The sequence below is a fragment of the Chlamydotis macqueenii genome, chromosome 14, assembly GCF_036417535.1.
Source record: "Chlamydotis macqueenii isolate bChlMac1 chromosome 14, bChlMac1.mat, whole genome shotgun sequence".
NCBI classification, from domain to species: Eukaryota; Metazoa; Chordata; class Aves; order Otidiformes; family Otididae; genus Chlamydotis; species Chlamydotis macqueenii.
This window is the reverse complement of record NC_141569.1, coordinates 3,176,387-3,191,230: the sequence shown is the minus strand read 5'-3', so window position 1 is coordinate 3,191,230 and position 14,844 is coordinate 3,176,387. Positions and strand designations below refer to the sequence as shown.

Sequence of the window (14,844 nt, the reverse complement as noted above, 5' to 3'; positions counted from 1 at the left end):
GTCTAAAGAAAAGGAGGCTGGGGGGAGACCTCTACAACTACCTGAAAGGAGGTTGTAGCAAGGTGAGTGGTGTTCTCTTTTCCCAAGTAACAAATGATAGGACAAGAGGAAATGGCCTCAGGTTGCACCAGGGGAGATTTAGTTTGGATATTAAAAATAATTTCTTCACCAAAAGGGTTGTCAAGCATTGGAACAGGCTGCCTAGGAAGTAGTGGAGTCACCATGTCTGGAGGTATTTAAAAGTTGTGTGGATGTGGTGCTTAGGGACATGGTTTAGTGATGGACTTAGCAGTGTTAGGTTAATGGTTGGGCTTGATGGTCTCAATGGTCTTTTCCAACATAAATGATTCTATGATCATCTTTGGAAATAGTATTGCTCTCAGGTGTGTAAGATTTCCATCTGAGATTGCTGAAGCATTGTAAAACATGAAGGGTAAGCTATGGAGAGTCTGCTGGACACTATACATGTGATAGCATCTGTATGTTTTTCCATGATGCTCTCATTGATGGAAGGGTCTGTGAAAGCTGGACTGAAAGGAAACTGTAGCATGTTAATGGAGGTGAATGCAGCAGTAGCACTGAGTAGGGCCTGGGCATCTCCTCATGTGAAGGGTGATCTTGAGCAGTGGGAAGACTTGTCATAAGAGAAACAGAAATCCTTGGGAAGACCACAGGCCATGTCATAAGATAAGAATGGGAGATGATGTGCTTGTCTTGAGAACACATGTTGCAGAGTGGGGAATGGAGAATGCCTTGAGGAAAGCATGAAGCAAGATGGGCATGGAGTGTTACTGCCCAGCATCCTTTCCCAGGCTCTAAGGGTCTGGAATTGGAGGCATTATGGATCTTGAGATAGTTATTGAAGTGCTCACAATGTCCCTTGAAGTTTTGAAGATCTGCCACCAGAGGCAGACATTTGTGCTGCTGCCTGGTTGATGTATGCAATGTGTTGGTAAGAGGAGATGAGATGCAGACTGCTGAATGTTGTCTGAACCATTCCTCGCTTGTTTTGAATCATAGAAGAGACCTCCAAGATCATTAAGTCCAACTGTCAACCTGACACCACCATGTCCACTAAACCATGTCCTGGAGTGCTACATGTACATGTTCTTTGAACAGTTTCAGAGATGATGACCCCACCAATTCCTTGGGCAGCCTGTTCCGGTGGCTGATCACTCTTTCAGTAAAGAAACATTTCATAATATCCAACCTAAACCTCCCCTGCCACAACTTGAGGCCATTTCCTTTTGTCCTATCACAAGTTATTTGGGAGAAGAGACCAACACCTTCCTCCCTACAACCTCCTTTCAGGTAGTTGTAGAGACCAATGAGGTCTCCTTGAGGAAGGTGATGTGAGAGGGTAGTACTTCAGGCTGCTATCCTTATGTGGTGATGGGCTTCCCTAATACCTTCATCTGCTGTTGAAGTTGCCACAATGGTTCCTTGCTCCTCCTCAGGTGGGATTTGTAAGTGGATGTGATGAAGAGGTGATGTAAACTGTGTGCGCTTGATTTCCCCTACTTGTGCACTTGCACAGTCAGCCTCAGTAGAGATGGTGTGTCCCCTTGTCATGCTTGACTCTGATATGTGCGCATACATGCCAGATTCTGCACAGCAGCTCTGCTCTGGTTTTCTATAGTACAAATTCTTCCATCCCGTGGATATCATGAGACCACTTGTGCTTCAGCATTTAGTGTGTTTCTCAAAGAATAAAATCCACGTGAACCGATGTCTGAGCTGTCACAGCTTTAATCACAGGATCTTTAAGAACTCTAACGTGCAGCTCTGTGGTTCTCTTCCATCTGAGACTGCTGAAAAGGCACAAAACATTCATGATTAAGTTCAGGCAGCTGGGAAGAGCTTCCCAGATGCTGTATGGCTTTGCACTCCTCTATACTTTGTGCTAATTATGAAGGAAGATGAGGATGTATGAAGACCTGGGTCATGCTCAGATTGGGTTTTATTGCTGGGACATGTTATTGTGGTGGAGCAATGTCTGGATATTCCAGTAGCAATCCTCCAAGTGGCACGAAGCAGGGCCTCTGTAATGTGGAGGGTGACTTTGAGTGGAGAAGAGTCTTCCCTGAGGAAACAAGAATGCTATGTAGAACATGGACTCTGTCATTGGTGAAGAAATGGAGAATGTCTGCTTAGCTGGAGATCTGATTTCCCAGGGCTTGGTATAGAGGATTCCAATAGAAAACCATGGGAAGACTCCCGGTGCATAAGGTTGCTTGCCCAGGTTCCTCTCAGGACCTCTAAAAGTTCTGCGTATCCTTGCACCTTGGTGTTCTCCACACTATTCCTGTCAGATGTGAAGACATCTGCTGTATACACCATTGATCACTTGGTTTTAATGGAGAATGGTACTGGTCAAACGGAACCTTTTCCAAATTTTGATCAAATTCGGACAACCTTCTCTGAATGTTTCCTTGGTTACATCTCTGCTCTTAGTCTTGCTAGGGAGGTGAAGAAGTGCTCTCCATATACAAGAAGTTGGAAACCTTGCATTTTAGTACAGCAGAATGGGATCCTTTGGCAAAACAAACAAACAAACTTTTTTTTTCCTTTCTCCACCCCCCCCGCCTTCTCTCACACTGCCAATGTGTTGGTAACACCACTCTCCTACTTCCTCTGTGATAAGGAGGAGACATGTAGGAAATATTCTGGTAAAGGTGAAAAAGAAAAGAAGAGACGAGGATGGAAGGAGAAGAGAAGAGGAGGCAAGGATAGGGCAGAGCAGGGTAAAAAAAATAAGTAGGAAGAGAAGAAGGAGGAAGAAAGCAAAAAAAAACCCAATTAAGAGTGGAATAGATGAAGAATGAAAAAGAAGAAAAGAAAGAACATAAAATAAAGGTATAAAAGAGAAAGGAAGAAGGACAGGAAGGAGTCTATGCAAGATAAAAACAAGCCAGGTAGAAATGAAGACGAGAAAAGAAGGAAGGAGGGATGATAGGGGAATTTACAGGATGCACTGCTGTTATCGCTGCATGCTGAATGGAGTTGAGTATCTTGGCATCCCCAGTACTCAGTGCAAGGTACACTGTGCAAGGCTTGATGAAAAATGAAGAGCAGGAAAGATCTGGTGCCTGAGGGTCTGTCCGCTCCATGACGAGAGTAGTGAATTCATATAGCAAAAAAAGTTTGTAAAGGAGACAAAGCAGAGGCAAAGAGGGAAGAAGAAAGAGAACCAGACAGAAGAAGAAAGCAGAGAAAGAAGAGAAGGAAGGAACAATGCAGAGAAAGGAAAGCAAACAGGAGGCAAGGGAATAATAGAGAGAAAGAAGGTAAATAAAGAAAGAAAAGGCAAATGAGTTTACTGCATGCATAAGCGCTGTCACTGTACCCAGAAAGGTGGTGAGGGAGAGGAATGAAGAAAGACAGAAGGAGAGAAAAAGAAAAAAAGACGGAGAGAAGGAAAAAAAAAAGAAAGAAACAAGGAAGGAACTATGGAAGAAAGATGACAAATAAGAGAAAGAATGAAAAAAAAAACGAACATAAAGGACATTACCAGGGTGCACCAAATTTACCTCTAGACACTGAACGGAATTGGTCCCTAACAGCCTCCCCGTTGGTTAGAGTACCGCGCTCCGGCGCTGATGGCCTGTACTTAGCGCTGATGGCTCCGTCTTTGATGGTCTCTGGCGCGGCGCCGGAGGCGACTGTGGAGCTGCCAGCGAGGGTAAAGAAGAGAAAAGAACGGAAAGAGAAGAGAAGGGGGAGTAAAGAAAAGGGTAGAGGAGGGCAAGAACGAAAATGAGAAGGAAGAGAAGAAAGAAGACAGCGAAGGAGGATAGAGAAGAGCAGAGAGAAAATAAGGAAGATAAGAAAGTAGAAAAACAGAAAAGAAGGAAAGAGAAGGGAAGACAGGAATGACCCTTGAGGTGGGAAAGGAAACTGTATCCATTAATAGAGGTGAATGTGCCCCTGGAACTGAGTAGTATCTGGCCATTACCTGATGTGCAAGGTGACCTAGAGGAGTAGGAAGACTTGTCTGAGGGAACTGGAAATTATTTGGAAGAGTGTGGGCCATGTCATAGGACAAGAATTGGAGATGATGTGTTTGCCTTGAGAATGCCTGTTCCAGAGTGGGGAGTGGAGGAAAGCATGAGGCAGGAGTGTTCCTGCCTAGGATTGTTTCCAGGCTCCCAGGGTCTGGAGTCAGAGGCCTTCTGGATGTTGAGATGATGTGTGGTATTGAAATGCCCACAATGTCTTTTGAGTTTATGACTATCTCCAGCCAGAGACAGTCCCTTGTGTTGCTACTGTCTGACTGACCTAGGAAATGTGTTGGGTAGGAGTGGGTGAGATGCAGAGTGCTGAATACTGTCTGATGAACGTTTTGAGTCCTGTTTTGGGAAAGAGGCTATGGGAGGGTAGTGCTTCAACCTGCTGTCCTTGTGTAGTGGTGGGTATTTATAACAGTTTTGGCAGCAATTGCAAATTCCATCCAGGTCCATCTAGGATGGGTGACAGCAAGCATAGGTACAGAAAGGACCCTGATGGTTTTCTTGGAGTGGATGTGTTGGACATCCAAGGAGTCATAGAATAGTTTGGGTTGGAAGGGACAAGAGGCAGGCACACCTTTGACTAGATCAGGTTGCTCAGTATGCCCTCAATGCTGATAGCTCTCCTTTTTCCATCAGCAGTAACTAAATGTTTCACTGCCACAGCTGCTTTTTAGCTAAGCTGCTGCTTGCTGCTTGTACTTCAATTTCTCTTCATTTTAGATTTCAGTGGCCCCTTTTCCCATTATACTGAGTAATACATGAGTCTGAATGATGTGTGTAATGGGAAACTGATGTTATGTGTGTACTTTATTGACACAACTGACAAGAAAAGCCTTAGCCTACATCTCTAAGTAGTGTAATTTATTGTTCACTATCCCCTACTCACCCACATATAAAAGTAAATGAGAGAAAAAGAAAGAAGAATTGTAATATTAGTCTTTCCTCAAACACTTAGAAACAAACAAACAAACAAACAAAAAATCATTAAAACTGAAATAAGTGTTTCCTGCCTCTTACACTACATGACTAGAGAGTGATGTCTAAAATTCTGTCCCCACACAGGGTAGTAGGTAAAGACTGTCCAACCTGACATTCAATGTTTGGAGGGATGGGGCATCTACCACTTCTCTGGGCAACCTGTGGCAGTGTTTCACCACCCTCAGCATAAAACATTTCTTCGTTATATCTAGTCCAAATCAACCCTCTTTTAGTTTAAAACGATTACCCCTTGTCCTATCACTGCAAGACCTATTAAATTGTCTGTCTGGATGTTCTCAGTGAAAGTGCTGTGTTGTTACTCTCATGGCTTTTGTATGTCTGTGTGACGGGTGGCTCATGCTGATGAGTGAGAGGTATTCCGAGGGGACTGATGCCCTGTGCTGTTTGGGCAGTGCATGCCTGCCTCAAAGGGAGAGCAAGAGTTTTCCATTTGTCGTGCAGGCGGAAGATGAGGCCAGGAAAACAGCTCTTCATTGATATAGGTGACAAGTACTTGGGAGCTGTGGTTGACACCTTATTTTTCAGCCTTCCTGGAGGATTGTCGTGTGAGTCTGTGGTGGTTTTGATTTCCCTAAGAAACAGCCCCTTGTGCGTTTGGACTGTTTTAAGCCTGCTTGCAGAGATGTCAAAATACGTGGGTTGTAGGCTTGTATTTCTGAGGGTGGTGGATTCTGTTCTGATGTAGCAGAGCTGTTCTTTGCCATATGGTGCCCTTACACTGTTATTTTCTGGGTCATTAAGAGGACTGGAGGCTGAAGAGTGTGGTCTTCTTCCAGAAGGAGAAGGATGGGAGGTGCGGGGGCAGTTTGTCTGTGTTGCATAGAGTGAAGGAAAGCCAGAAGTTTGTTCCCCCTCTGTAGACATGGAAGATGGAAGAGAAGGGGAACGAGAGCTCTTGCCAAAGGGCATGTCTATGCTTCATGTCGAGCGTGGTGTGCACATGTAGAAAATCTTTCAGTAGTGGGGGAAAAGAAGAGATGATGATGGAAGCAGAAGAGAAGAGGTGGAAAGGACAGGGCAGGGGGAGGCCAAAAAGAGAAGGAAGCAAAGGAAAAGAAGTATGGAAGAGAAAAAAAGATAAGGGGAAGTTAAAGGAACAGAAGGAAGGAAGGAAGGAAGGAAGGAAAAGAAGAAGGAATGAAAGAGAAAGGAAGATGGCAAAAAAAAAAAAAAGGACTGTATGCAAGGAAAAAGCAAAAAAGGGAAAAAGAAAAAAGAGGAGGACAGGGAAGAGAGGAGAAGGAGAAAGAGGAGTAAGCAGAGAAGGAAAAACAGAAGCAACAGCAGAGAGAAATAGAAGCAAAGAACGAAGCAAGAAAAAAGAGGAAAAGAAGATAAAGAAAATAAAAAACATTAGATGAGTTTGCTAGCATTGACAGACACTACCACTCCACACAGAAAGGAGGGGAAGGAGAGAAATAAAGAAGGATAGAAAGGAGGAGGAAAAAAAAAGGAAAAAAAAGTAAGAAGACAGAAATACCAGGGTGCAGTGACTTTATCTCAACACGTTGAACGGAGTTGGTCTCTAACAGCTCCTCTTCGGTTAGAGTACTGCGCTCTGGCGCTGACGGCCCATAATTGGCGCGGACTAATCCGTTTTTGATAGTCGCCGTCGCGGCGGCGGAAGCGCCTGTGGAGCTGCCAGCGCAGGTAAAGAAGGGAAGGGAAATGGGACTAAGGAATAGAATAGAGCAGCACAAGATGGAAAGAAGAAGGAAGAGAAGAAGGAGACAGAACAGAGGAAAGTGAAGGATGGAAGAAAAAGGTAGTAGAAATAGAAAGGAAGAGAAAGAGCGGGAAAAAAAAAAAGAAAAAAGAGAACTGATGGAAGAAAGTACCATTAAAGAGGAAAGTGAGACGAAGACAGAGGAAGAAGGCAAGAAAGGGATGTATGGAAGCGAAGAGCAAGCACAAAGGCAGAGAAAGCGAGCGGAAGGGGCGAGCGGGAGGAGGCGGCGTGAGCGGAGCTGAGCAGCGCGGGTCCGGGGCGCGGGCGATGTCGGGGAGCGTGTGAGGCGGCGGAGCAGCGCACGGTGTCGCTGCAGGCTGAGAAAGGGCGGCGGAGCGGCGAGGCGGCTCCGCCCCGGTGCGGCGGAGAAGCCTCCTGTGAGCGCGGGGGGGCGGCGCGGGGCGGTGAGGAGAGGCGGTGCGTCCGGGCGGCGGCGGGGAGCCGTGCGGGGCCCGGGCGGGAGTCGGCGTCGGCAGCGGGTATGGGGGTGTGTTGGGGTCCCGCGGTGCGGGTGCTGGTGCTGCAGGCGGCCTGGGCGCTGAGCGGCGGGCAGGTGCGGTACTCGGTGCCGGAGGAAGCCAAGGGCGGGACGGTGGTGGGGCGCCTGGCGCAGGACCTGGGCCTGGAGGCGGGCGAGGCGGAGGCGCGGCGGCTGCGGCTGGTGGCGCAGGGGCGGCGGGCGAGCGTGGAGGTGAGCGGGGCGAGCGGGGCGCTGGTGGTGAGCTCGCGGCTGGACCGGGAGGAGCTGTGCGGGAAGAGCGCGCCGTGCGCCCTGCGGCTGGAGGTGCTGGTGGAGCGGCCGCTGCGCGTCTTCCACGTGGAGCTGGAGGTGACCGACATCAACGACAACGCCCCGCTCTTCCCCGCCGCCCGGAAAAACCTCAGCATCGCGGAACTGTCGCTGCCGGGGTCTCGGTTCCCGCTGGAGGGCGCGTCGGATGCAGACATCGGAGCCAACGCGCAGCTCTCCTACACCCTCAGCCCCAGCGAGCATTTCGCTTTGGAAGTGAAATCCAAACAGGAAAACAAAATGTCACTGGTCCTCGTGTTAAAGAAACCGCTGGACCGTGAGACTGAGTCTGTGCACCGTTTGGTGTTGACGGCGAGTGACGGGGGCCGTCCGTCTCTGTCGGGCACGATGGAGCTGGTGATCTCGGTGCTGGACGCCAACGACAACGCGCCCCAGTTCAACCAGTCGGTGTACAAAGTGCAGCTGCCGGAGAACGCTGCAGCGGGAACTGTGCTTATCCAGCTGACAGCGACAGACAAAGACGAGGGAATTAATCAGGAGATATATTTTTTGTTTGGCGACACGGTTTCTGCCAAAGCTCGGGAGTTGTTCATAATTGACAGTAAATCCGGGGAATTACGAACTGCCGGTGAGCTGGATTTCGAGGACGTCCCGTCGTATGACCTGGAGATTGAAGCGAGAGACAAAGGGTCCCCGCCGCTGTCGGGTCACTGCAGCGTGGAGCTGGAGGTGGTGGACGTGAACGACAACGCGCCGGAGGTGTGGGTGACGTCGCTGTCGGTGCCGGTGCCGGAGGACGCGGCGGTGGGGACGGTGGTGGCGCTGCTGAGCGTGTCGGACCGGGACTCGGGGGCGAACGGGCGTGTGCGGTGCGCGGTGTGGCCGGCGGCGCCGTTCGGTCTGGTGTCGACGTTGCCGGGGTCGTACTCGCTGGTGCTGCGGGAGGCGCTGGACCGGGAGCGGGTGTCGGAGTACGAGGTGGAGGTGCGGGCGGAGGACGGCGGGTCGCCGTCGCTGGGCGCCAGGCGCGGGCTGCGGGTGCCGGTGTCGGACGTGAACGACAACGCGCCGGCGTTCGCGCAGGCCGTGTACACGGTGCTGGCGCGGGAGAACAACGCGGCGGGCGCGGAGCTGGCGCGGCTGTGGGCGCGGGACCCGGACGAGGCGGGCAACGGGCGCGTGAGCTACTCGGTGGCGGAGGGCGTCGTCGGGGCGGCGTGGGCGGGCGGGGGCTGGCGGGCGGCGTCGAGCTACGTGTCGGTGGACGCGGAGAGCGGGCGTCTGTGGGCGCTGCAGCCGTTGGACTACGAGGAGGTGCAGGTGCTGCAGTTCGAGGTGCGGGCGGTGGACGCGGGGTCTCCGCCGCTGTGCGGCAACGCGACGGTGCAGGTGTTCGTGGTGGACGAGAACGACAACGCGCCGGCGCTGCTGCCGGCTGGCGGGGGCGGGCCGGGTCCCGGGGCGGTGGGGTCGTCGGCGCCGGAGCCGGGCTCGGGGGCGTTGTGGGCGTGGGCGGCGTGGGGGGCGCCGGCGGGGCAGGTGGTGGCGAAGATCCGCGCGGTGGACGCGGACTCGGGCTACAACGCGTGGCTGCGCTACGAGCTGTGGGAGCCGCGGGGGAAGGGCCCGTTCCGCGTGGGGCTGTACAGCGGCGAGGTGAGCACGGCGCGGGCGCTGGAGGAGGCGGACGGCCCGCGGCAGCGGCTGGTGATCGTGGTGCGGGACCACGGGGAGCCGGCGCGCTCGGCCACGGCCACGCTGAGCGTGTCGCTGGTGGAGGGCGGCGAGGCGGCGCTGGCGGCCGCGGGCTCGTCGTCGTCGTCGTCGGGGGCGGGGCTGCGTCCGTCGGCGGGCGCGGAGGGCGGCTCGGCATCGGCGTCGTCGTCGTCGACGAACGTGTGGCTGGTGGTGGCCATCTGCGCGGTGTCGAGCCTGTTCCTGCTGTCGGTGGTGCTGTACGGGGCGGCGCGGTGGGCGCCGCGTGCGGCCGTGCTGTCGGGTCCCGGGCCGGCGACGCTGGTGTGCGCCAGCGAAGTGGGCAGCTGGTCGTACTCGCAGCGGCAGAGCCGGAGCCTGTGCGTGGCGGAGGGTGCGGGCAAGAGCGACCTGATGGTTTTCAGCCCCAACTTCCCTCCGCCGCCGCCCGGCCCCGCCCCGAAGGAGCCACAGCCGGAGCCTCCTGCTCTGCTGGACACGGTGAGTGGCCCTCCTTTGCTTGCCTCTTGCCCCTTCTCCTCTCGCCCCATGGCCCTTCTCCTCACCCTTCTATTCACCCGATCCCCGGGCAGGCGCTGCTGGGACCCTGGCTCATCCTGCAGGGCCTGCTGGCAGTGGGTGTTTGGCGGGTGCCTGAGGATGTCAATGGGATCTTTGTTTCTGTCCTCACATCCTTGCCTGAGCCCCTCGTCTCTGGCTTGCATAGGAAATGTGACTCTGTGTGTGTATGAAATCAATGTGTCTGTGAGTTGTTCTCCTGTAGCATAAAATCACTGCCAATTGTGATGAAAGGTACCACGAGATCAACTTTTGAGAGGCTCTTTGATGGCTGGTGTGTGGCATTTCCAACTGAGCTTAATGATTGAATTCAAGAAAGGCAGGCTGTGGTTGGTGACGCTCCCCCAAGCCCTATTCACTGCCTTATTAGTGTTGCTGCCTGTTGACCATGCTAGTATCTTGTGGTTTCTTGTGGAAAAGTCTGTCCTCCTTTCCTTTGCGAGACCATTGGACTTCATGTTTTTCTCTCCCCATGGTGTAATTTCTTATTTTTTTTTCTTGGCCCACCAGAGTCATTAAGAAAGTAGAAGGCCATAGAGACTTTTCCTATATTATTTTTTCACGTTTGTTTTTCCTCTCCAGAGTAGTAGAAAGTGTTCAGGGAGAGGAGTGTGATGCAAGGTGTGCATCAGAAACATGAATTTTTTTTCCTGTTAACAACCCCCCAAGTCATGCTTTAGACTTACGTTCCTGGCTGGAAAAGTGACATAGTATGATGGACGCTGTCCGGGTTTGATGGTATTTCTATATTTGCACAGAACTGCAAATGCCTTATGGAAAACTTGGAAACCTTCTTCAAATGTCCCCAAAGCTGTCTTCTGCTTCATGACAGTTCTGTGTTTGTCAGCATTAGAGTTTTCCTGTGACAGAAGGAAATCAATGCTCGTTGCCGTTAGAGCTGTCCCGACACCATCTCTGCAAATAGATGTGTAACACTTCAGATGTGTAACAGAGCTCCCAGGCGTGTAACATTTCTATCTGAGATAGCTGAAACTTTGCAAAACATGAAGGATCAACGACAGAGTCTACTGCACAAAGTGTATGTGATATCTATGTGGGGTTTTTGATGCTGTCATTGATGGGAAGGGTAAGCAGAAGTCAGATTAAGCCTTGATGTGGGAAAGGAAATTGTGTCCTGTTCGAGAGGTGAGTGTGTCACTGGATAGAGCCTGGCCATTACCTGATGTGAAATGTGGCCTAGAGGAGAGGGAAGACTTGTCTGAGGAAACTCGAAATTAATGGGAAGACCATGGGCCATGTCATAGGACAAGAATGAGAGATGATGTGTTTGTCTTGAAAGCATCTGTCCCAGAGAGGCGAATGGAGGATGCTAAGAGGAAAGCAAGGGGCAGGATGGGCACAGAGTGTTCCTGCCCAGGATTGTTTCCAGGCTTCAAGGATCTGGAGTTGGAAGCATTCTGGATGTTGAGATTGTGTGTGGTATTGAAATTCTCACAATGTCTTTTGAGTTTATGACTGTCTCCCACCAGAGAGAGTCCCTTGTGCTGCTGCTGCATGACTAACCTAGGAAATGTGTTGGGTAAGAGTGGGTGAGATGCAGAGTGCTGAATACTGTCTGATGAACATTTTGAGTTCTATTTCGGAAAGGGGCTGTGGGAGGGTGGTGCTTCAACCTGCTGTCCTTGTGTAATGGTAGGCATCTATGGGAGTTTCTATAGAAACATCATCTAGAGACATTGATGTTGCCATAATAATAGAAAGATAGAGTAGCTTGTGTTGGAAGGGTCCTTTAAAAGTCATCTAGTCCAACCCCATGATGGCTTGTTTGCATTGAGGGCATGGGTGTAACCTTTGTGCACTCGACTTCCCCAGTGATGGCTCCAAGTGGCAGAGATATTGGCCTGGGCATACATCACAGGGACTGTGGCCTTGAGTAGGAAAGAGTCTTGCCTGAAGGAAGTGGAGAAGCTGGTTAGAATGGCATCTCTGTCATTGGGGAAGAACTGGAGAATATCTGCCTAGCCGATCTCATTTCCCATGTCAGAAAATAGAGAATGCCAGCAGAAAACCTCAAGAAGGTTTAGACTTTCCAGAATTTCCACATGTCCTCGCAATCTTGTCTCTGTGGTGTTGCTACCAGATATGGTGACATTTGCCATAATCACTTTTTTTTTTTTTTTTTTCCCCCCTGGAATAATTATTGGTCAAACAGAAGGTTTTCCAACTTTGGATCATGCTGCCAGCCTTCTCTAAAGCTCTCCTCGGTCATCTCCCTCCTCATTTCCCTTGCTAGGGATTTGAAGAAGTGCTCTCCATATTTCAGATGTTGGCAAACCTTGGGTTTCAGTTGAGTTGAATTAGATCCTTTGGCTTTCTTCTCTCCTCTTACCGAAAACTCCCACTCTTGTGTTGGTAACAGAGGCTGTTACGATGTGTTACAATGCGTTGTCAATGTTACAGTGTGTTGGTAACAGTGGATGAGATGCAGAGGGCAGAATTTTGGCAGCTCTGAGGTTGCAGAGGATTGGGTGGCTGGCCATCAGTGTGGGGGATGTTTTTCCACTATACCAAGCTGAGGCTGACATTACTAGAATATCATTAACTCTCAGGTGTCACATCTGCTTCCCCTGTGATAGAAGGGGCATGGTGCACTGAACAGTAGTTGCAAAGTTTTTGGAGAAGCTGTGTAATTTTTTTGTGTCCAGCTTCGCCAGAAAGCACTAATAACATCAAGGGAAAATGTCGTTTAGAAGCAACTCACCTGTCCTCAAAATGCTTCTTTTCTGAAGAAACAGCCAGTAATGCTACAAGTAACCCTGTGTTTGGGAGACCTGAAGAGGCTGTGCTTGAGAGGCAGATGTACTTTAGTTCCTGTTTAGTCAAGGTATCTTTATGTTGGATCAACTAAATGTTGACTGTATTGGATGATGAAAGCCCCACTGCCTCCTCTCATTCCTTTCCTGCTGCTTCCAGGCCCATTTAGGACAGGTGATAGCAAGTGTGGGTGTAGAAAGGACCGTAATGGTTTTCTTGGAGTGGGTGTGTTGGGTGTCCAGAGAATCATAGAATAGCTTGGGTTGGAGAGGACCTTTTAAGGTCATCTCCTGCAATCCACCTGCAATGAGCAGGGACTTCTTAAACCAGATCAGGTTGCAGAGAGCCCCGTCCAACCTGGCCTTGAATGTGTCCAGGGATGGGGCATCTACCACCTCTCTGGGCAACCTAATGCCAGTGTTTCAACACCCTCAGCATAAAACATTTCTTCCTTATGTTTAGTCCAAATCAACCCTCTTTCGGTTTAAAACTTTTTCACTGAGGCATAGCATGCCAAGGAGGAATACACCTGCAGAGAGGATTTTCCTAGAGCAAACAGGTGTTCAGATGGTGGAAGAATGTACACTGAGATTAGCTCCTGATGAAGACCATAAAAGTGGAGAACAGAAAATACCTTTTAGTAACAGAATTTGTGGAGTTTTTCTAAATATCTAGAGGTAGGCTTAAAGTTCCCTCGAAGTTGCTCTTTACTAACTTGGAATAACTTAATTAACATCAATAATTATTTTATTAATTATTACTTAATAATTAATTAATAAGAAATATTAATTATTTGTTAATAGTATAATTAATTACTTAATTAACTACAAGGAAATACGCTCTTGTCTTTTTTCTACAGGCCCCACTAAACAGTCTGTTCCCATCTTTCTTTTAAGCTGTCTCTAAGTATCAAAAGTTGACAGGAAGGCCTCTGTAGAACCTTCTCTTCTCCAGGCTGAACAGCCCCAACTCTCTCAGTCTTTCCTCATAGGAGAGGTGCTCCAGCCCTCTGATCATTTCTGTGGCCCTCCTCTGGACTTGCTCCAACAGGTCCACATCCTTCTTATGTTGGGGCTCCAGAGCTGGACACAGTGCTGTGGGTGGGGTCTCACGTGAGCGGAGCAGAGGGGCAGAATCACCTCCCTTGATCTGCTGGCCATGCTTCTTCTGGTGCAGCCTGAGATGCAGTTTGCTTTCTGAGCTGCAAGCACACATTGTCAGCTCATGTTGAGCTTCTCATCAACCAACACCCGTAAGTCCTTCTGAGGTCTGCAGTCAATCCCTTAATCGCCAAGCCTGTATTGATACCTAGGTCCTGACTCAAGTGCAGGACGTTGTACTTGGCCTTGTTGAACTTTGTTCATTAATGTTAACCCGCTTCTCAAGGTTGTCCAGGTCCCTCTGAATGGCATGTTGTCCCTCAGGCATGTCAAGGGAGATGTTGCGTTGAATGTTACTTGATCCTCCTTGGGCAGGATTTGTGAGGGGAGGTAAGGAGCAAGGTGTGAGCTTTGAGTGCTCGATGTTTGAGCGCTTTCCCTTCTTATGCACTTGAACAGGTGGCAGTGGTAGAGATGTGTCCCCTTGTCAATAATAAGTCATTCTGACATGTGTGCATGTGTCCCAAACCCTGCAGAGCTGTGCAGCTGTTTTGTTCAATATTGTTCTATGTGGAAGCCCACAGCTGTTGATGTTGCCATGATAGTTGCTTGCTCCTCAGGCAGGATTTGTAATGGCGCATGTGGAGGTGGGTGTAATCTTAGTGGTTTTGACTTCCCCTACTTGTGGACTTGCACAGTTGGTGTGGGTAGAGGTGGTGTGTCTTCTTACACATGGCTCATTCTGATATGTGCCCATACACACCAAACCTTATGCAGCCGCTCTGCTCTGGTTTTCTATGGTATGAATTTTTCCACCCAATTGACATTGTATTTAAGCTTGTGCTTCAACCTTTTGTGTGGTTCTCTTGAAGGATAAGATCTGTGCAGAGTGGGATCAGAGCTGTCACAGCTCTAATCACAGAATCTTTAAGAACTCTAATGTGCAGCTCTTGTGGTGTTTCTTTCTCTGATTGCTGAAATGCACAAAGTATTTAGAATGAATTTGAGGTGTCTGGGAAGAGTGTACCAGACAGTGAGTGTCTTTGATCCATCCATATGTTCTTTGTGTCAATGATGAGCAAAGGTGAGGATGTGCAAAGGTCTGTGTCATGATCAGAGTGGGGTTTGAATCTGGGGCATGTTCTTGTGGTGGAGCAGTATTTGGCTATTGTGGCAGTGATGGTCCTAGCGTCTCTGAGTACGGCT

General features: G+C 49.7%; 1 protein-coding gene across 1 annotated transcript in view; it reads left to right on the top strand.

Moving 5' to 3' along the window:
* The first annotated feature begins 5,457 nt into the window (after nucleotides 1-5,457).
* The window catches only part of LOC104483350 (protocadherin alpha-2), a 146,282-nt gene continuing 136,895 nt past the window's right edge, over nucleotides 5,458-14,844 (top strand). Inside the window, exons 1-3 of the mRNA XM_086759225.1 lie at nucleotides 5,458-5,554; nucleotides 6,616-6,659; nucleotides 7,055-9,685. Of these exons, the coding sequence (XP_086615351.1) occupies nucleotides 5,458-5,554; nucleotides 6,616-6,659; nucleotides 7,055-9,685 (2,772 nt within the window). The remainder of the gene's footprint in view (nucleotides 5,555-6,615; nucleotides 6,660-7,054; nucleotides 9,686-14,844) is intronic.